At 44.9% G+C, this 22,059-nt stretch overlaps 1 protein-coding gene across 3 annotated transcripts in view; it reads left to right on the top strand.

Moving 5' to 3' along the window:
• LOC135904609 (FERM, ARHGEF and pleckstrin domain-containing protein 2-like) overlaps positions 1-22,059 on the top strand; it is a 220,828-nt gene that overhangs the window by 26,775 nt on the left and 171,994 nt on the right. For all 3 annotated transcript variants that reach the window (XM_065435478.2, XM_065435463.2, XM_065435487.2), the window contains exon 4: positions 17,696-17,820. In XM_065435478.2, coding sequence (XP_065291550.2) covers positions 17,696-17,820 — 125 coding nt within the window. The remainder of the gene's footprint in view (positions 1-17,695; positions 17,821-22,059) is intronic.

The raw sequence follows: 22,059 nt of genomic DNA, 5'->3' as shown, positions 1-22,059 counted from the left end.
ATGTGGTTGAAGCGCAGTGTGGGAGAGGGCGCGAGTTTTGCGCTGCTAGCGTCGCCGACAGGCGGGGTGGGGTTACTTGGGTGCCGGGAGACAAGGCGCTTGCCTCTTTCCCGGCAGGTCGGGGAACGGCGTGGACGTCCCGCGTGCGCGCCGACCCATGCTTCTGCGAGACCGTCTCGCGTGGCCGCCTTCGAACGCGCCACCGTTCGCGTGACTGTACACGCGAAGGACCAGGCGTTGGGATCCAGCATGGGGCGAACATATTCGCTCGCTATCAGGTCGCGGTGTTAGGAATGGTCGTACGGGGTGGCAACGTGCCAGCTTTCAGCCCGCTGCGCGTGTTCCAAGCCTCCCAGACGAGGCGCCTTCTGATAACTACGGATGACAGGCGGCCACGTGGCACGCGGTCAGCTCTGGAATGTGGTGCGCCGCCGCACCACCCGGGACGGCGCGCAGTTCTACGAGGCTTTCGGTCGACGACACTGCGGACTATGCTGTACCGAGAGTTCTACAAAGCCCTCTGACGTTGACTCCGGAGCCTTTGTGTGTGGGCCAAACGGCGGGGCGCTGGCAAGTTTACAATGATTGAACGAACATTCCCGACCACTCGTGCTCCGTCCACGCCGAACGATGACGTCAAGCGGAGAGCTTATAAGCAGCGTTTGCCGGCTGCTAGAGCGTGCTCGTGTTGTGCTCGTGTCGTGCTCGTCGTTGGGAGCTGAGTGCTCGTTGTTATGCTGAAAATGTAGTAGTGAGCTGTGTGCTCGAATCCTGTTTGCTGAATGTTAATCTTGCGGGCTCCATATGGGAGTCGCGCTAGACTGCCGATGTATGTCTTGTCTTCAAATATGTTAATCTGTAAATAAATCCTGTTCACCGAATTCATCTCTACGGCCTTCGACTCCTTCAAATGGTGGCAGCGGCAAGGTAGTCCGACGATTCCTACATCAGCTTGACAGCCGTAGGATCATCCGACGAATCTAATAGCGGTAAGTCGGACTTCTAGATTTGTCGCGCTCCCATCGGCATGTTTTGTGGATAGCAACTCGGCTAGCCGGCATTGATCTATGAAAGGTGCAATCAATGCCCTTGTGATTGTTTGCACTACTGTGTTGTCGTTCCTTTGTCCCAAGAGCACGGAGGAGAACCCCACAATTTACCACATGTATACGTACATGTACATGTATTCATATATACGCGTTTGCCTGCCATCTCCTGTCACAGTTCCAGCGCCTATATGCCTAATAAGTGCAGGCCTAATAACTGGCAGGCCTTCAGAGCTTTTTCGGATGTGCCTGTGGTGATTTGAGCCCTTGAGGGCAGTAAAAGACATGCATTCATTTTTTCTAACAGCCTGACTTTCCTTATGTTTTCGTGGCCCCTAGGGAGTCTGAAAAATCCTACGTTGATTGTACAACTGACTTAGAGGATGCTTCAAATGGTCCGTGGTGCAAACGCACGGTGGAAGGATGAGAACAAAAATGACTTATGCATTGAGGAATAAATGGGAAACGAAGCATGCCACCGCTTCTTTGAAGGAGCTTGAGCTCAAACAAACAAAGTGTTGGCTGACGCCGAGATGCAGGTGTCCCTCATTCCAAACCAAGTTAAAACAGTGAAATGCAACACTGAGGCGTTGTGTGCAGACTGAGAGTATGTCAGGGTAGTTGAGGCTGTCTTACCAACTGTTGATAGAGAATTTCAGTTGTGACAAAGTTCAGGTCTCAAACCAATGAGCTTGCTATCAGGTGATAGAAATAGTCATTCGAAAATATTTGCTTCTGTATGCATCTCCTTTTGATTTGTATTTGGGAATGTTCAACTCAATTATCAGTGGGTTTTACCATTTTTTTCGAAGATGTTTTATTTGCTGTGCATTTTAATAACCGCACTCTTCAGTTTTCTTTCTGAATAATATAAACACTACTCTTTACTATTCAAACTTGATTAAGGCATTTTTTATTTTTTAGCATGCTTACTAGAGACTGACAGCATCGGAGTGACATGGTGTCACCCTTCTTGACATAAAGCAAAGTTCTGTGTCACTCAGGGAATTTCGCAAAGGCACTCGGGGAAAATCTGTAAACTCAGGGATTTGGAAATGTCAACTTGGTAGACGCCCTGAAAGGGTCATTGCTTATGCTAGCTGGTCGATGTCGAAAGTGTAAGTGAATTATGCTATGACGGAAAATGAATGTCTTGCCATAATTTGGGCTGCCACGAAATTCTGCCCTTACCTATACGGCAGGTCCTTCACTGCCGTAGGTGACCACCATGCCATGTGTTGGATGGAAAATTTAAAGCACCCTTCAGTACATCTCGCACAACAGTCTCAGACTTCAGTAATTTGACATCACTGTCATCTATAAGTCCAGACAGAGGCACTCTGATGCTAACTGCTTATCACAGGCCCCCATTTACCCACCGCCACAAGTTGACGAGGATGATGGCACCTTTCTGGGAACAATAAGTGCAGAAGACTATGCTGAACAGCAACGAGCAGGCCCGGAGTTAAAAAGCATCGTTGAGTATTTGGAAGGCAACACCAACGTTGTCCCTTGGGCATTTAGGTGACGATTGTTTTTGTTTTCAATGCAAGACAACGTTCTTGTGAAGAAGAAGTTCACTCCAGTCCGCGCAAACTGCCTTCTCATTGAGCCTGTAGTACTGTGACCAGAAATCCTGTGTGCCCTGCATGATGATCAGACAGCCGGGCACTTCAGGTTTTTTCGTATGCTTACAAGGATAGAAGAGAAGTTATATTGGCTATGCCTCACCAACAACTTTGCCCATGACGTTGAGACATGCCTAGACTGTCAGGACCCGCAGGGGCATCTACGTCAGCAGGCGTTTGGTGTGTACACCACGTACACGAGCACACGAGGGTTGGACCATCCCGCGTTTAGCCGTGCGTGGCTTAGCCATGTCCGGGGAAAGGGAATCCTGGGGGTAGAGCCGATGCTGAGTGTCAGGACCTTTAAGGCCCCTCGGCGGAGGCGACACACCCCTTTGGCCTTGGCTTCACGTAGACGACACCCCCGTATTGACCCACCCGGGGGAGTTGCCTTTTCCCGTCTCTCTCTCCCTCCAGCCTTCGTCTTTTTCTCACTTTTCATCTTTCCTGTCTTCTCCTAGCTTCCACTTACTTACAATTTTTCCAGGCACTAAGGGTTAACCCTTTGACGGTTTTCGCCGTACATGTACGGCGGCGGTTTTCTGTCCCGCAAGGTCTTCGCCGTACGGGTACGGTTTCGACCCTCCGTTTGAAATTTCGCGCCATAATGACGATGCACGCTTACTGGGAGGTGCTGCCACCTCTTAGGTCTTACAAGAAGCGTTTGAAACTTGTGCTACCTTCTTGGGGAGATAAACAGAACTGACTTCAAGCTTCAGCGCGTCGCGTAGACTGCGGCCACACCCCTTTTGCGGTTTCGGTTTCGCCGCGTAATCGCAACGGAGGCGCGCGAAACGTCATTTTTCTCTTTGTCGGCACTCTCTTGCAAATGCTGTGGAAGTTCATTTCTATCTTGATTGGCGCTGCTCTTAGCTTGTTTATAACCGCCGTTCGCGAGGTATTCTCGCTCTCAGCGGCAACGCGCTTTCGCAGTTTTGGTTCCGCCGCAATGGAGGCGCGCGAAACGTGATTTTTATCTTTGTCGGCACGCTATCGCAGGGGCGGCGGAAATTGATTTCTATCTTGATTGGCACGGCTCTTAGCTCGTTTATCACCGCCGCTCATGAGGTATTCTCGCTCTCTGCGGCTGCGCGGAGACTCGTGCTTCAAGGAGTACCACACTCTAAAATACTATTGAACATATTGCAGTTCTGAGTGATGCCGACACCAAAATACTGTTCGCTAATTTTTTTTACTATTTATTCCCGACTTTATACATCTTGTACATTCAATATCCACAATAAAATAATTTGACCACCCGGGAAAGTTTTTTCAAAATAATTCGACCCTCAAAGGGTTAACCTTGTGTGAATAGCCAACTTAGGTTATTTCATATTTGGTTATAGTGATAACGTATAGCTGCCATTTCCAGGACCTGCTTTTAACGTCCCTGTAGCGTCCCCTTGTAGGGCTCCACGGTGGGCGGCTAGCGTTATTGCCGAAAATCGCATTTGTCTATGGCGAGTGCCTTCCCTCCCCTTCCTGAACGCCCTCAGAAAAGAGGGCACACCGAAGATGTGTTTCAGTTCTTTGGATGTCAAAGGCCAAACTTCCCACGATATTGTTATGTGTAGAAAGACACAGACAAAAGAGGCTATTTACAAGCTATTTACACTAGACTGGAGCCAGAGCGCCAGGCCGACATTTGCTCACCCCAAGGGCACAGACCCACTTCGTCGTCATTCTCGCGGCAGCTCGTCCCTTGAGCATCGCTCGATGATATCGCAATACTACCCCCCCCCCCCCCCCCCCCCGGCGGCAAAAGCGCCATCACAGTGCTGGTATATATCCAAGGCGCATGGAGAATTGTGGGGTTTGAGTCAGGCGACGTGGACAATGTCACTGGTTGTCACAGCAGAGGACGTAGTGGGCGTGGCTAGAACGATTTCTTAGGTGACAACGGTCACTTGGCGAAGCACACAATATGGGCCTGTGTAGCAGGAAAGCAGTTTTTCACAAAAGCCAGCTTTACGCAATGGTGACCAAAGCAACACCAGGGTGCCAGGCACAAAATGGACATCACGGGGACAAAGGGCGTAGCGTTGCTTTTGTTTGCCTTGAGAGACTTGTAGACGAGCGCGCGCAAGTTGGCGAGCATGGTCAGCATGGATGACAGCATCATGGGCATAAGCGCTAGTTGATGCTGTGGTGGACGGAAGCACAGTGTCCAGTGGTAGCGTCGGTTCACGGCCATACAAGAGGTAAAAAGGAGAAAAGCCAGCAGTGTTGAGACAGGAAGAGTTGTACGCAAAGGTAATGTAAGGTAGAGCCTGGTCCCAGTCACCGTGGTCGTCTGAAACGTATTTAGATAGCATGTCTGTAAGGGTTCGGTTCAAACGCTCAGTGAGGCCGTTCGTTTGAGGGTGGTAGGAGGTGGTAAATTTATGCTGTATTGAGCAGGCACGCATGATGTCATCAATGATTTTGGCTAAGAACGTATGGCCACGGTCTGTTAGCAATTGACACTCAGAAAATTCACTCAGAAAAATCAGATAAACAAGTACAAACAATTTCCCCTTTTCTAGTTTCCAAGTCTTTAATGTCCTTGGTCCAGGCTACAAGGCATCAAGGATGGCAAGTGATGATCTCCTCTTAAAGCTGCATTATCAGAAACAGTACGAAAAGTTGCCAAGTCTAGTGTCATTTGGGGATGTTCAAATGGCAGTAACTCCACACCGCACTCTGAACACCACCCGCGGCGTTTTCTCTTATGATGATTTGCTCCAGCTGACAGAGGCTGAGCTCTTGGAGGGCTTCAGTGAGCAGAATTTTGTCAATATCAAGAGAATTAAGGTGAGGTGGGATGGCAAAGAAATTGAAACCAAGCACCTAATACTCACCTTTGGTTCAAGTGTCCTGCCCGAGACCATCGAGGCCGGTTACACTAAGCTTCGTGTTAGGCCATAAGTGCCAAATCCCCTCAGATGTTTCAAATGCCAGCATTTCAGCCACAGTTGGCAAAGCTGCCGAGGCCGCCAAACTTGTGCGAAATGTAGTGCCCATGACCACACCTCTGAAGCTTGTGAGAACTCTCTCCACTGTGTAGACTGTGGTGGGGAGTACACCGCATACTCTCAGTCGTGGCCATCCTGGAAAAAAGAAAAGGAAATTGTAAGAATAAAATAAAGGAAAATATAAGTTTGAAGGAGGCATGCAGGTGGGTATCCTACCTGCCAAGAACACTTTTGCCAATGTGACGCGTCAGGGGGCAGCGACACAAAGGCTTCCGGCGGCTGTCTGACCCACAAGCAGTGAGTTGGCAGTTACACTATCTGCCCCCGTGGCGGTTGCAGCTAGTGCTGCTCCGCCACCCCAGCAGAAGGGGCCATCCACCTCCGGGCAGGTGGCCTCAAACTTCTCATCCAACGTTCCGAGACGTTCACGTCCAACAAAGCGTTTGGCAGAGCGCGTGTCGAGCGCCTCGCAAGAGGCGATGGACACAACCACTAGCAAGACGGCGCCACCAATGCCTAGGAATGGTGAGGCTCTCTTGATTGCTTCAAAAAAGACAAAACTTGCGTCACAGCACCTCCAAAGGGCCCATGAAGTAATCTCAATCTCTTAAACACACAGCACCTAACACATTTACCATAATGGAGACAGAAATACTACAATAAAATGTTAGAGGTCTTCTTCATAACCTTGACGACATTAGAGAACTACACAAACATAATCCAAGGTTGCTGTGTGTTCAAAAGACACATCTGAAACCCACATACACAAACTTTCTTCGTCAATGCATAATCTATTGTAAAGACCGCAACGATGCAAATGCCTCCGGCAGTGTTGCAATAGTTGCGGACAAGTCTGTAGCTTGTCAACAGATCGCCCTCCGGATGCCCCTTGAAGCAGTGTCAGCTCGAGCAATCCTTTTTAACAAACTGATGACTGTGTGCTCTATATACATACCTCCTAATTATCACCTGAGAAAAACCTATTTCCAAAACCTAATTAATCAGCTTCCTGACCCCTACATACTCGTGGGTGATTTTAATGCCCACAACACGATGTGGGGAAATTCGCGATGCGATGCGAGAGGTCTATTAATTGAAAATTTTCTTCTGACCTCTAGTGCCTGCCTGTTTAATAAGAAGGAGCCGACCTATTATAGCATACAACACAACTCTTATTGATTGATAGATCTAGCAATAGGCTCTCCTTTTCTTCTGCCTCATCTGGAATGGAATGGGATCAATAGCACTATGTCCACGTCGTTCTTCTGTCTCTCGGCCCTTTTCGTGCGCTAAAAATGTAAATGTGATCAGGATTCCTTTTGGAAGTGACCACTTCCCTATAACTTTAAACTTTATAACACAGCATGACAACCCACCCCGTGTTCCTATTTGGAAATTAGCATCGGCTGACTGGGAGCATTTTAAAGAATGAACTCATTTAACATCCGATTTTATAAGCAATTTTAGTATAGATGATGCTGTTGCATATTTTACCGCTTTTATTATTGATGCTACTGAAAAGCTTATCCCGCAAACGAAGGGTGGTTCACCTAAAAGACGTGTTCCCTGGTGGAAAGAAGACTCTAGAGATGCGCGAAAGAGGCAGAATAAGGCATGAGGTATATTGTGCAGATCTCCGAATACAGAAAATCTAATTGAATTTAAACACGTAATATCGCAGGGAAGGCGAATACTACGTCAGGTGAAAAGAGAAAGCTGGGACAGGTTCCTTTCAGGTATATGTTCGTACACACAGAATGCGAAAGTTTGGAATGGTGTAAGGAGGCTAAAAGGGCAGCAAATAAATCCGTTGCCTCTGGGGAACGATCACGGGAATACCTCAGAAGAGCAGGCAGACTTTCTTGAGGAGCACTTTGAGCGTGTGTCAAACTGAATCCACTATTTTCAGTCCTTACTTAAGCACAATGAAATAGAAGAACGTAAGCCAATCATACCTAAATGCAGACAGAATGAACCGTATAAACAGCCTTTCAGTACTACCGAGTTGAGAGCTGCCTTGAACAAATGCAAGAGCTCTGCACCAGGACCTGAGAGTCATGTCTGACGTAATCAGAAACTTGCATACTGACGCACAAGTTACACTACTCACCCTTTTCAACACTATTTGGGCTGTGGGATACTTTCCGTCCACATGGAAAGAAACGATTGAGGTCCCTGTTCTGAAGCAGGGTAAAGACCCTTTCTTGGCAGCAAGTTATCGTCTGATAGCTCTTACAAATTGTCTGTGTAAGCTTTTTCAGGGTGTCTACCAACCGGGAAAACCGTAAATTCTAAGAAGTTTCCAATAGTCTGGAAAAACTCAGGGAAAACTCAGGGAATTTGCGCTTCTATCCGGGAAAATTAGCAGTAATTTTATTGAAAGGGAAAGAAAGTCGCGGTAAAGCTGGCTCGAGTAGGAGGAGTTGCCAGTGTTTACTCAACGACCGACTTTCGGGACGGCCCGATAATTCGGACGGCTTCGCGGCACCACCACGTACCTCATAGGGCCTATGTATAATAATGTCTGAAATTTCAGATGCAAGAATCCTTCGCCATCCGATTTTCTGGACTCTGCCATCATGGCAGGTCCGAAACTGCATTAATAAAACCACCGCTGCCGTTTTGATTACCTCGTCGCTCCTCGAACCAGTGGTCTCGCACGCAGATCCGCTGGCAGCCATAGCCACCACCGCAGCAATGCTAGGCCTAGCTGCTTTTGCATTCGCTATTAAGCTTCTTGCCGTTCTGTGCCGTGTTTTTCATTGAAAGAATTCGCCGCTATCAGCAATGGCACCGACTCCGCCTTTGTGGTCCTCGCGATTGGCTTAGAAGCTCAGAAAGCACAATGCGTTGCATAATGCCGGTTGCCGAAAATCGGTTTTGCTTCACTACAGCAATATTATGTGGTGAAGCATGCGCAAATTATTGCGGTGAAGCTCAACAAGCGTGGGAAGGGCAATTGTCACGGGACACAGTATGTATTCCTTAATTAACGCATGCACCCCCTTCCTCCTGTCATAGGATGAGCACCAATGTGCCTAATAAGAGAAATAGCCTGGAAATGCTTCTGTTATAAGTATATTTAACCGACAGGGACCTATTTATCAATCACACATGGTGAACCATGGAGGCCCGAAAAATGAGCTGAATTTGCATTTATCTCTTGCAACTATATAACATCTCAAGATGATACAGGGGCAAAAGGCAATGAGTGCACCCAGAGTGATCTTGGATCGCACCCAATAGCAGCAGTACAGCGTACATAAAAAGGCACATTTGCTACAAAGAATTTAAATAATTCAGCAAAGAATTGTACTTGCTGTTTAAGTCTACAACATAAATGTATCACTAGTTTAGGTAATAGTACTGTCGAGGTTATAGGCAACGACGTACAATCAACATAAAAAACTTTCAATATTAACAACAAAAAAATAAAATGGACTCGCCATCCCGGCCCTGCTACAGTGGACATCCAGTGAAGCTGTTACAAACCACCACTACAACTGCGGAGGGTGTATGCAATGCTTTAGTGCTTTATAACGCCCCACCCCCACCCCCCACCCTTCCCACACACTCAATTTCCACTAGATTTGATATCTGTTGAGTTCACAGTTATTCCAGGGCAATGGGATAAATTTTTGCTCGCAAAACACATTCATAAAGCTCCAAATAGCTTACATGTGTAATATACTAAAGATATCATAATTAGTTCTCCATCTTTTAAGTTTGCCTACATATTGGTGATAACGCACCCTTTATTTTTGCCAAATATAAACAAAATGTATTGTTTAGTTCATGGAGAACACCGCTGAAACAACAACGGAAGGTGTTATGATGCATGAAAATAAGGAAAGAAAAATGATGGCTCATCATTATTTAGGCTTTAAACCGGACCAGGAACATAAAAATTTTGTCACACATTGCAGTTACAATGGCCCCCCTCCACTTTCCACAAAATATGAACCTGTTGTAAACTACAGCTATGTTGAGACACCGGGAAGCGTAGTTGATAGCGGCCCTATCACATGCTCTAATGCTTGAATAAGTAAATTTTTACAAAGGCTGTATTTGATCCAACTACTTCGCACAGGAAGTTTCCATTGGGCGCCACCAATTTTTGCTAAGTTTGGTCTTGGCGGCTTTTATAGTGCTGCCAGAGCAGCGGGCTCAATTCTTCCGCTCTCGTTAGACATGCTCAAACATGTTGGAGTGCTTGCATACGTAATGTATAATGAAGGCCATCTATTTTGAACTTCACCTCCACATCACCCATTAATTTGTCCTTACAGTCACCAAACCTAACGAAGCTGCCTTCGTTAGTTCAGTGAGGACACCAGCCGAAACTAATATATCACGCATGACAAAGTAAGAACAAAAAATGAGAGTTCAATGATTATTCATAATGCTTCTTGATAACCCAGAAATATTAAAAATATGTGACATATTCCTCTTGAAATGCTGCCTATTCCTTCAAAGTGTGCAGTATCTTAAACTCTCTTGGGACAATAGCAGTAGTGTGATAATTTTGAACACTTGTTCACAATTTTTTGGTGCTGCATTTGATCAACATGCATTTACTATCGCACATAAACTTGGCGTATTGTTCCCCTTATGTTTGCACAATTTTATCTCAGTTTTTGTAATTATGCAAGCGCAGCAGTCTGTCTTACACCGCTCGCAAAACAGACTGATAAGACCACTTGCATGCCTATTCTACTTGAAAATGCGCATTTAACCCACCCATTTGGAGCATTGCCTACACCTTATCCATATCATGCCCCTAATTTCTCCTAGAAATAAACAAGATGCCTTGTTTAGCTCACCGAGAACACCGATGAAACAAACTGCGATTCTTGCAATATCCCCTTCAGTCACAACATAACATTTGCGAATGCAACTTATTTTTGCCATTACTGTGCAGTGGTTACAAGGAATAGACAATGAACATTAGGCGTTGAGTAAATTGCACATTCTGCTTTCTTAAGGTACACCCATTCCACTTCCCAGTGAAGTGTATCGCTTCAAACAACCGCTTTCACGAAGGCATTGCCCTCTCTGACATCCCTTCAAAGAGCGTAATGCCTTCGTGAAAGCGAAGTTTGTGATTTCGGTAGTAATCGCAAAAGATTATTTCTTCCCTTGTTGTAATGCTTGGGCCCAATAATGAACCTTTGCAAGTAATTTGAGCGGGTGACTCAACATATTTATTGAAGAAACGTAGCACGACTCACTGTATAATTAATGAATATTGGTTACTATGTATTTACGATGGGTCACTATAAAATTCAGAGGCATTCTCCTGCCTTGATTTGCCTTCTATGTAAGGTCTCCAGCACCTTGGGATAAAATTGATAGAAATAGCTCATCTTGAAAAATATTTACTTCTGTATGCATCTTGTTTTTATTCGTATTTGAGAATGTCTCACTTTGAGTTTTATGCATTTTTTCCAATATATATCTTTTTCGCTGCGCATTTTACTAACTCCTCCCTTCTGTTTTCTTTTTGAATAAAATAAACACTACCCCTTACTATTCAAGCTGGATTAAGTCGTTTTTTTATTTTTTAGCATGCTTACTAGAGAGTGACACCATCGGGTGACATCGTGTCAGCCCATCTCTTGACATAAAACAAAGTTCTGTGTCACTCAGGGAATTTTGCAAAGGCACTCATGAAAAACCTGGAAAACTCAGGGAATTAGGAAATGTCAACTTGGTAGACACCCTGTTTTTGAAAAAATGATTAATTGCAGACTCATACATTTTTTGAACTCAACAATATGCTCGATCCCTATCAGTGTGGCTTCAGAGAAGGGCGGTCGACAATCGATCATCTTGTGCGCATGAAGCATATATCCACGATGTATTTGTACATAAACAGTTTTTCTTATTGATATTCCTCGGTATGGAGAAGGCGTATGACACAACATGGCGTTAGGGAATCTTGCGAGACTTGTCAGGAATGGGCATTTGTGGAAATATGCTGAAAATAATTTAAAGGTATTTGTCGAATCGTATCTTCCGCGTGAAAATCGGCAACATGTTCCCGCGACCTTTTATACAAGAAACTGGTGTATCCCAGGGAGGCATACTCTGTTGCACACTCTTTATTTTTAATATGAACACACTTGGTGCATCACTACTACCGGCCATTTTTTATTCCGTCTACGTAGACGATATACAAATAGGTTTCAAATCCTGCAACCTTACAGTATGTGAGAGACAGATACAACAGGGATTAAACAAGCTGTCCAAGTGGGCAGACCAAAATGGATTTAAAATCAACCCCCCCTTAAGTTCTTGTGTTCTCTTTACAAGAAAGAGAGGCCTGGTTCCAGATTCCAACAACAAATTCCTGACAACAAATTCCTGTCAACAAAGAGCACAAATTTCTAGGTGTTATACTTGACTCCAGGCTTACTTTCATTTCACACATAAAATGTTTTAAAGCAAAATGTCTAAAAACAATGACCTTACTTAAAATCCTATCCCACACAACATGGGGTAGCGACAGGAAGTGTTTGCTGAATCTTTACAGGAGCCAGGTGAGCCTCCTACACGGCAGATGGCTCTGTGTCGCATTCCGGCAGCATGGTGGGCAAGCAGTGTGCACGATGCGAATTTTGGCGGCAGGAGAATTCTGTTCGCTCTAGATGCTGGATTCCCCAGTGGGAATATGCCATAACAATACAGCTGTGTAAGAACCAATGCGCATGACACTGTTCGAGCTGTTTTATGGAAAGAACAAGGTGACAACGCTTGACACTATGCTACCGCATGTCACCAACAATGACAACTGCGATGTAGTCGCCTATCTCTAGCACGCTGAAAAAGTCCTACAGCTCGCCTGCCTGTGCATCAAGAGCCAGCAGAGGACCAACAGCCCGCACTACAATCTTCGATGACACTACGTGGAGTACCAGCTGGGCCACCGTGATACGCTGACGAAGACATTGGGCGAAACTTTTGCGATGTGTTTTGGACCCTACAAGGTCATGCGACGTATTGCCACACTGGACTGTGAGGTCATGCCAGACCTCATTTTGAAGTCAGCAGCACTGTACATGGCCTGAAGTTGACCATGTTGTGTGCCTTAAGCCTTTCTGCGCCTGCTGACGCATTTTGGGACTGTTTCTTTGTTGCTTTGTTATTGTTTTTTTTTTAGTACAGGTACTCTTCTTTTTCCCTCTTAGGTTTGTTTGGAGTATCGGGACGATGATTTTTATAAAGGGGGCATTGACACATGTACTTGTTTATCTTCTCCATTGACTACTTTTCACCAGCTAACAAATGTTAAACGTAAGCGCTCGGCACAGGGCACGCATGCGTGTATCAAAAGTTTCTCGTATGTTATCGATAGTTCTATCTATTGTCTGTTGTCACTGAACCTTGTGTAATCTGATTGTAAGTGCGATGTGAATTGTGTGGTACTTTCTGGAAGGCACGCGGGCACCAACAATTATGCTGGAACCTTTGACGAGTCATGTATAAAAGCCAACATGCTTGACCTGCTCATCAGATTTGGATGATCGCCGACTCTGCTTGCCACTATCCTGCTCCAAGTGTCACTTGCTTTTGTGAGAACAGGATCGTCCAATAAAATTTTTTTTTCATTGTGATTCACTGTTTTGCTACTGTGTTCTTCACCTTCACTACAATGTGACAACAGGCACGTACCCAGGATTTTTTTTCGGGGGGGGCCCAACACCTTCATCATCATCATCATCGTCGTCGTCGTCGTCTTCGTCGTCATCGTCATCTTCATCTTCATCATCATCATCATCAGCCTGTTTTATGTCCACTGCAGCACGGCCTACGATTAATTAATTGGCCTACGATCTCCAATTACCCCTGTCCTGCGCCAACCGATTCCAACGAGCGCCTGCGAATTTCCTAATTTCATCGCTCCACCTAGTGCTTTGTCGTCCTCGATGCGTCTTCCTTATCTTGGTGCCCATTATGTAACCCTAATGGTCCAACGGTTATCTAACCGGCGCATTACATGACCTGCCCAGCTACATTTTTTCCTCTTGATGTCAATTAGAATATCGTCTATACCCGTTCGCTCTCTGATCCAAACCGCTCTTTTTCTCTCTCTTAACGTTATGCCTAGCAATCTTCGTTCGATCGCTCTTTGCGCGGACCTTACCTTGCTCTCAAATGTCTGCCCCATATGTCAACACTGGCAAAATGCACTGATTGCATGCACACCTTACTTTTCAATAATAGTGGTAACCTTCCAGTCAGGAGCTGGCAATGTCTGCCGTATGTGATCCAACTTATTTTTATTCTTTTGTGAATTTCCTCCTCATGATCAGCATTCCCTGTGATTCATTGACCTATGTAAACGTACTCCTTCACAGTCTCTAGTGGCCGACTGGCGATCCTGATCTCTTGTTCCTTTGCCCGTCTATTTATCATTATCTTCATCTTCTGCATAATAATATTCAACACCACTCTTACACTTTCACTGTTAAGGTCTCCAATCATTTGTTGTAACTCGTCTGCATTGTTCTTGAATAGAACAATGTCATCGGCAAAGCGAAGGTTGCTGAGATATTTGCCGTCGATCTTTACTCCTAAGCCTTCCCAGTTTAATAGCTTGAATTCTTCTAAGCACGCAGTCAACAGCTTTGGAGAAATTGTGTCTCCCTATATGGCCCCTTTCTCTATAGGTATCTCCCTGCTTTTCTTGTGTAGAATTAAGGTAGCTGTAGAACCTCTGTAGATATTCTTACGCGAAGGACGAGTCAGTAAGACGAGAAACTATTTACATATTATATTTACAACAACGGTAGCAGCGAAGACCGGTCAGATTCACAGCGCGAGCCCAGTTCGTTCTTCCTCCTCTTTTCTGGAGTGATGGCGCCCACGCACCTCGTTCAAACAAACAAATACCACACGCATGTAGCAATATTTTCCAAGCTTTTTACGTAAGCGTTCTGTACTCCTTGAATACGTAGTGCCTCTATGACTGCTGGTATCTCTACTGAATCAAATCCATTTTCGTAATCTATATAAGCTACATAGAGAGGCTTATTGTACTCTGCAGATTTCACGACAACCTGATTGATGACATGGATGTGATTCATTGTAAAGTATCTCTTCCTGAAGCCAGCCTGTTCCCTTGGTTGACAAAATCGAGTGTTGCCCTTATTCTATTGGAGATTATTTTGGTAAATATTTTATATAATACTGGGAGCAAGCTAATGGTCCTATAATTTTTCAATTCTTTAACGTTTCCTTTTTTTGCGGATTAGTATAATGTCTGCATTCTTCTAGTTTTCTGGGACCCTTGCCGTCGATAGACACTTCGTATAAAGAGCCGCCAGTTTTCCAAGCATAATGTCGCCTCCATCTTTGATTAAATAGACTGTTATTCCACCTTCTCCTCCCGCTCTTCATCGTTTCATGTCTTGCAGGGCCCTTCTGACCTCATCGCTAGTTATAGGAGAGTTTCTGTATCCTTTTCATTACTGTTTCTAAGTGAGGTATCATGACTCCTGTGGGTACTATATACAGGTCAGCTTAGAATTTTTCCGCTGATTTTACTATATCTTCGAGATTGCTGATGATCATATCCTTCTTATCTTTTAGTGCATACATCATGGTTTGTCCTATGCCAGGTTTCTTTTTTACTGATTTCAGGCTGCGTCCATTTTTTACGCCTTCTTCAGTCTTTCTCATGTTATACTTTCGAATATCAGTTATTTTCGCCTTGTTGATCAGTTTTGACAGCTCCGCGAATTGCGTAACGCTGTGCGGCCGCCAGTCCCATACAACTGCGTAGAGCGCAGGACTCTGCGATTCTAGACGTACTGCGCTCACTGCGAAAGGTTAGAAAAACACCCACGTAAGCACATCAGAGAAGTGGCTATGTGAGGCGGTTCGACGGATAACTGTAGAAGCGTCATCCAAAACAAGTAATTGTTCTCCACTTCCAGCGGCGTTTTCTCTACTTCCTTTCTAAATAAAAAGATGTTGATCCATAAATATTCTCATAACAACGGTTAACTTTTTATTATTCGCTTTTGCTTGCAGTTTGGTTGTTGCCTTGGCTCTCTCCCTTAGTAGATCGCTTAATTTCTCAACTCCTTGCGATTTCCGCTTCCAGTTCCCAATTTGGCACGATAAGTGCTATAGAATTAGGGAAAAAAAGACGAGGTAACGGGCGGCAGTCATCTTGCTTATGGGTTTAAGGGTTATTGCAGGGCTTCATGATGGACGCTCTTTCACATTATTTTATTTCCCACTTCATCTAACCCATATCACGTGTATATGGTTCCGGGCATCTGCCAGCGTCGCGGCGAGCCGTAACTCAAAGAAAGAATGAAGCAAAGGGAAAAGTTAAACGCAATTGGCGTTTTCTCCGGCCACAACTCGTTCCATGAGAGTACAGACCAGCTGAGTAACAGCCGCATCCCTCTCCTGGTCCCAGGATCAGCCTAAACAAAGAAGGTTGAACTAACAAAAGCAACAGCTATGCGCGTGACGGTTGAATAGATGGTGACAACTGAACGCATCTCAAGTTAATCGCGCGGGTGCGGAATCTATGAGACAACTGTCCTTCACATTACAAGAGATGCCGATAACTACCGCCGTGTGAAAGGAGTGAAATAAGCAGCATAATGCTGACCGATGAACAGCTGCCAAGTCTCAACATTGATCTGGCGGCGCTTTAGGAATGTGTGAGGAGTGGTGGCGTGGGTGGGGAGGGGGGGGGGGGGGGTATGCCACATGATTTCGGGGGGGGCCCGGGCCCCCCCGGGCCCCCCCCTGGGTACGTGCCTGTGTGACAATATGCATTTATGCCAATGAACTTGAAATCAGCTCCCTCTGTCATGTGTGTGTCATGTGGCAAAGCTAAATGTCAAGAGATAAATAATCCCTTGGGGAAGACAAAATGTCGGGAGACATGAGAGAAGTAAGCATCCCACTGAGCTTGACTATTGTAGCACACCTGAAGTACATATTGAAAAGACCCAAAGGAAATTAAATAGATGTGATTGTTGAAACCGCTGTAAATGCTGTCATAACCACATGAGCTAAATACGTGAGCATAGTATTGACGCACCGCTTGTTCTGCACAGCATAACACCATAGGCATTATACTGATACTCAGCACACATAGCGAATGATATGAGTAGCGAAATCGCAGTGCTGGTGCTGTTTGTAGTGCTGAAGCCATTCTGGCACATGCGTTTCAGCTCTAAGGCTCCAGATCTCAGTAGATAACACTTAGCAAAATGGTGGCACAGATAGGAAATTTACCCATTGGGATGGACCAAAAGCACATTGCAGTGAGCATGACGTAGCGAATGCAAAAGTCGCCATCAAATGTCACAGAATTTCATTCAGCCGCTAAGGACTTGCACAATAAGTCACCAAAATTTATGCATGTGTTGTGTATATGCACAAGTGAACAGACGTGGAATATGCACCTTGTTAGAGGACTGGCACAGTGGGCCATGTCACTGATGTTCCCATTGGAAAAACAAAGATTTTGGTCTTTTATTGCTTATACACTGCAGCTGATTAGACTGTGAGAAAATGAGTTTGACAATATGGTACAATCTCTAAGTAAAAAAAAAAAAAATATTTTTTTACTAGTCATGCACATGCAGGCCCCGACTAAGCTTAGTAATGAATGCCCAGGCTCGGCAACACAGGCCCAGGCTGAGCTTGGTGATGTACGCTTGGGTGCAGGCTTGGTGTCATGGGCCCGGGCCAGGCCCGTGCTGTGCTCTAGCTTGCATGGCACTGCAGTGGTTGTCGCTCATTTGCCCAACATGTGCTGCTCATTTTGAGACATTGACGGCCTACTTTTAATGGGCTGATTGCTAGGCATGGATATCCTTCTTAGATTTGATATCAGTAGTTTTGCTTTTTGTGAAGGGTAAGCTGTGGTGAATGAAAATGCACTGACAGTCAAATTCATGCCATATAGAAAACATTTGTGTACGCTCAAAAAGGAAAGGGTAGAGGTGTTTATGGTACCAACAAACTTTAGTGCATGCTGAAAACTGCATTCTGAATTTGGTGCGTAAACTTCTTGTGTTTGTCATTGCAGTACTGGCTGGACAATGAGAAGCCCATGTGCCGCCAGATGGGCCTTTCTATGGTGTCACCTGTCATGTACTTTGCTGTCAAGTTTTATACGCCTGATCCATGTCAACTTGAAGAGGAATTTACAAGGTGAGGTTTCAGTGACCTTACCAGTTCTTTCTTTTTTTTTGTACTGCTAACCCTAATAATATCATAAGAAGCCAGCAAACACTGACACCAAGGACAACACAGGGGAGACTACTTGTGCTTAATAAATGAAATAAAGAAACGATAAATTAATGGAAATTAAAGTGGATGAAAAAACAACTTGTCGCAGGTGGGAACCGAACCCACAACCTTCGCATTTCGCGTGCGACGCTCTACCAATTGAGCTACCGCGGCGCTGTTTCCCCATCCACTTTCTTGGGTATTTATGTGTCCTAGTCGAACCCTGGGAGTGTTAGCCAGCACCACCACTCACAGACCTTGGCGGCGGACGTGGAATGTCCTTTTTGCCGCGGGCGTCACGAGAACGTGATCTTTTTGGGTGAAGGCAACTGGTCAATAAACCCACATATGCTACCTGAAGGCATCAATGTAGCCGGATTCAAGACCCTCGTTATGTAATAAACGAGAAGAAAGGGGGTTAACCAAGGGGCTCAATTTTTATTAGTCATATCATAAGGAGCATTCGACTTTTGCTAATTTGACCCTGATGGGACCAACAAAATTTACCGTATTATCTGGCAGGTCGAATCAAACAAGATGCAGAAAAAACGTCAAAACACACTGTTGATTCATTTTGCAGCACTATTTTCCCATTATAACATGCCCCCGAATCAAATGTGCGCCCACTTTCTATGTGTCTAATGTAGAAAACTGATGTAGAGGTAACAGTAAAGCTCTTAAACAAAGTAGAAATCTAATGTGTACCCTTTTATTTAGCAACAAAAATGGGCAAGGGTTTAATATGTGTTGCACAGTGGTGGCCAGTTTCCTAAAGTCAGCTTTGTGGCATGGCTTTAATGCGTAAGAATTCTTAGGCGACTCACCCAGGAAATCTGTTCGTCGGTCTGTCGGTTTGTTTGTAATGTGTAACAAGACGTGCTCCATTAAAAATAAAACAATAAATTCGAAAGGAAGCATTCGAAGAAAAACTCCACTCTCGGAAGCTGAGTGTCTTACCTGCTGGGCTAAACGCCCATGCTTGCAGAAGGCAAATATATCTAAACCATATGAATATGTTGTACTATGTTGAAAGCAGGAGCCAACGTTTCGACAAGTGGACTTGTCTTCTTCAAGGTGACATAAGCTTTCCTTCTCTCGTTGCCGCACCCATCCACCTTACACCCTCTCCCCTTTAGAAGAACCCCACCTATATATACTGTGGCGAGGACAGCATATGTCGCCTTGAAGATAAGTCCACTTGTCGAAACGTTGGCTCCTGCTTTCACGTTGTTCTCGTTCTGCTCATTGTCTTCAATTTCCATCTCCCGCCTTCCCCTGTTTTCCCAGTGGTACCATGTTGTATGTTGTCGTGCAACACAGGCAGGTGAGCAGTCAGTGAGTTGATAAGGATGATAAGGAGTGATGAGGGGTTATATGGGTCTGATCGCAGTTGATAATGGTTCAACATGGATGGATAAGGTACTAAAGAGTGATAAGGGCTTATAATGGTCAAAGCAATTCTGATGATGTTGACAAGAACAGATAAAGGTTAATAAGGGTCAAATCATGTCTGATAAGGACAGATAAGGGCTGGATCAATTCTGATAAGGTTGACGAAAATAGTTCTGCGGAAACTCGCAAGGTGGAGAGAGGTAATTAATAAAGAAAAAATGAGACATCCACCCGTTCGTAGCAATTGCTACGAACGGGTGGATGTCTCATTTTCTCTTTATTAATTACTGATAAGGTTGATAATGACCGATAAAGTTGATAAGAGTCAGATCGTGTGTGATAAGGTTGATAAGGGTGGGATTGAGTCTGAGAAGGTTGATAATGACTGATAAGGGTTGGATAATGTCCGATAAAAACAGATAAGGCTCGATAAAGGCCAGTTTGAGTTCGATAAGGTTGATAATGACTGATAATGGTTGATAAGGGTTTATACTGGCCAGATTAAGAGCAAAAACAGATTACAAGGCCAATAAAGCACACATTTAATCAACCATCTACTGTTTCGTCAATCATGGTAAACAACATACGTTGTGTCGTAAAAGTGGAGATGAACAAGTGGCACAATGCTTATGCACACTTATGGTATTTTTCACTGGTAGATCAGGAGTGGCTGCCAAAATTCTGGTGCGAGTGCTCGGATTTCACCAATCTGAATCTACCAGCGGAAGGCAAAAGTGCTCCGCCATGGATCATACCAGATGTCTGTGCGCACACGTCACACAAACTGACTTCCGCTCTTATGTTTGTTGCTGCTTTATAGTACTAGTCGTGTGCAAGGCTATTGCTTTCCCTTTTTGACCTGTGTAATTTGCATTTCTTATGATATCCTTGTTTGTCTCCCTTACTCAATGGCCTCTGGGCCCTGTAAGGTATTTTAAATAAATAAATAAACATATTTTTATGGCAACCAAAGCTGCCGTCCTACAGTAAGCTGAAGTGACATATGATTCTCTTCCTATTTCTGCCTGAACCCACTCCTTGGCAGCGGAGCAAGTGAAAGTGATCTTGCAGGGAGAGAGTTAATCTGAAACGACCATTGGAAAATGCAAACTCACTCTAGATTGACCAGAAAAATCTGGATTCACCTCTGCAGAGCAAGAAATCCTGCTCCAGATGGACCAGTGAAAAACACTATTAGACAACTCCAGTGAAGTTTCTGCATATCTTTTTTAAGTCAGTCTTGCAGTAATGCATCCGTGTTATGCGGCAAAGCATACGCACACTGTGGACGTGGCTTTCGATTCAATTTGCCTGAAAAAGAAAAGCCTGCGTTAGAATCAATTGTAATACTGTAATTAGACATCCCCGAAAAACGAATGATATCGGCATGCTAAAGAGCCCAAAACTAATTTTTAGAAAATTATTCACGATGTAAGAAGCCCTGGATGTCCTTTTGGGTTTTCTTCTTTGCCAGGTCGTCCAGTAGCTAATTTTGGAAGCTGTACGCAAACTTACCAAAACTGGCTTTGCGAGGACAATAGACACAGCACAGAGCACAGGCTCACGAGCGGTGAAGAATCTGGGAGAGACTGCCAGTGCCGAACGGTTTCTACTCCGTGCTGTGCGCTCAGTTGCCGCTGTGTTATCGGCTGCCTTCTGCCGGCCTCCCCCTGCGCTGCAAACACGAAAACGGCCTGCCTGTTGACCTGCCGACTTGCCTCGGCGTGCTCGGCACAGCCTCCTCGCCACTTTGCTGCCAGCGGTTGTAGCCGTCGCAGCTGGCTCATTCATGTCACTCGAAATAGCGGGGGGGAGCATACGGGACAATTGAAATGAGGCTCGTAGTGTACAGTGCGCTTCGGCCGGAAAATTGTAGAAATTCATATTACCCCAAAATTTGTACCAGCTGTGATTGTATCACCAAGTTTTCACTTATTCTGGTAGAATAAGGTCAAATAAAATGGTGCAGAATGTCAAATACAGTTGCCAACCAATTTTTCAGATGTCTGACTTTTCAGTCTTGCATGCTTATTGAAACTTCCCCACAGTCTTGCCAGTGTATCAGTGTATAATGGCAACCAAAATTTTAGACACTGCATGGTGCGCCACTGAATATTTTTACATGATCTGTGCGCTTGATGCTGCAAAAATGGCAGCTGTCAACAAAGTTGCTGCCATATCGACTCGGCACCAAACTGCAACTTTGGTTGCCAGCTATCATGGAGGTGGCACTGATTTAGCCTAGTGGTCTAGGCAGTACAGTGGTGAAAAAACATTTGCCTACAGTTAGCAGAGTGGCTGGAGACAACTTGTCGCAGGAAGCTCTTTATCAATATATTCATACCGTTAGACCTTGTCAGCATTCAAGCGCAGGATCATGTGAACGGACTACACTGATAGCCATTGTTCAGAAATTAGTCAAGAAATTGGTCAGTCACTGTACTTAGCAAGCGCTGCTTTAAATTCACGGATGAAAATTTTTTCCTCCATGTTGAAATAGCAGATTGTGGGTGTGTGTGCATGTTCTGCTTGGCTTGGTTGGACTGCAGCCAACAGGCCAGCGTGGAAATCCCATGCGATCACACCAATCACACAACTGCATATTAGCAATATATCAATATGTTTGTATGTCATTTATTGTCGTTCCCATGCCACATATCAACACACGTTTTGCTGGCCTGTTGGAGGCATCACGCCGTGTTTCTTTCTCATAGACGTGATCACAATTTTTCTTTTCGTTGATATCAACATGTATGCTCATAGTAATGA

The sequence above is a fragment of the Dermacentor albipictus genome, chromosome 1 (genome assembly GCF_038994185.2).
Source record: "Dermacentor albipictus isolate Rhodes 1998 colony chromosome 1, USDA_Dalb.pri_finalv2, whole genome shotgun sequence".
Classification (NCBI taxonomy): Eukaryota; Metazoa; Arthropoda; class Arachnida; order Ixodida; family Ixodidae; genus Dermacentor; species Dermacentor albipictus.
The sequence above is the reverse complement of the archived record's forward strand: the minus strand, read 5'-3'. Positions and strand labels throughout refer to the sequence as shown.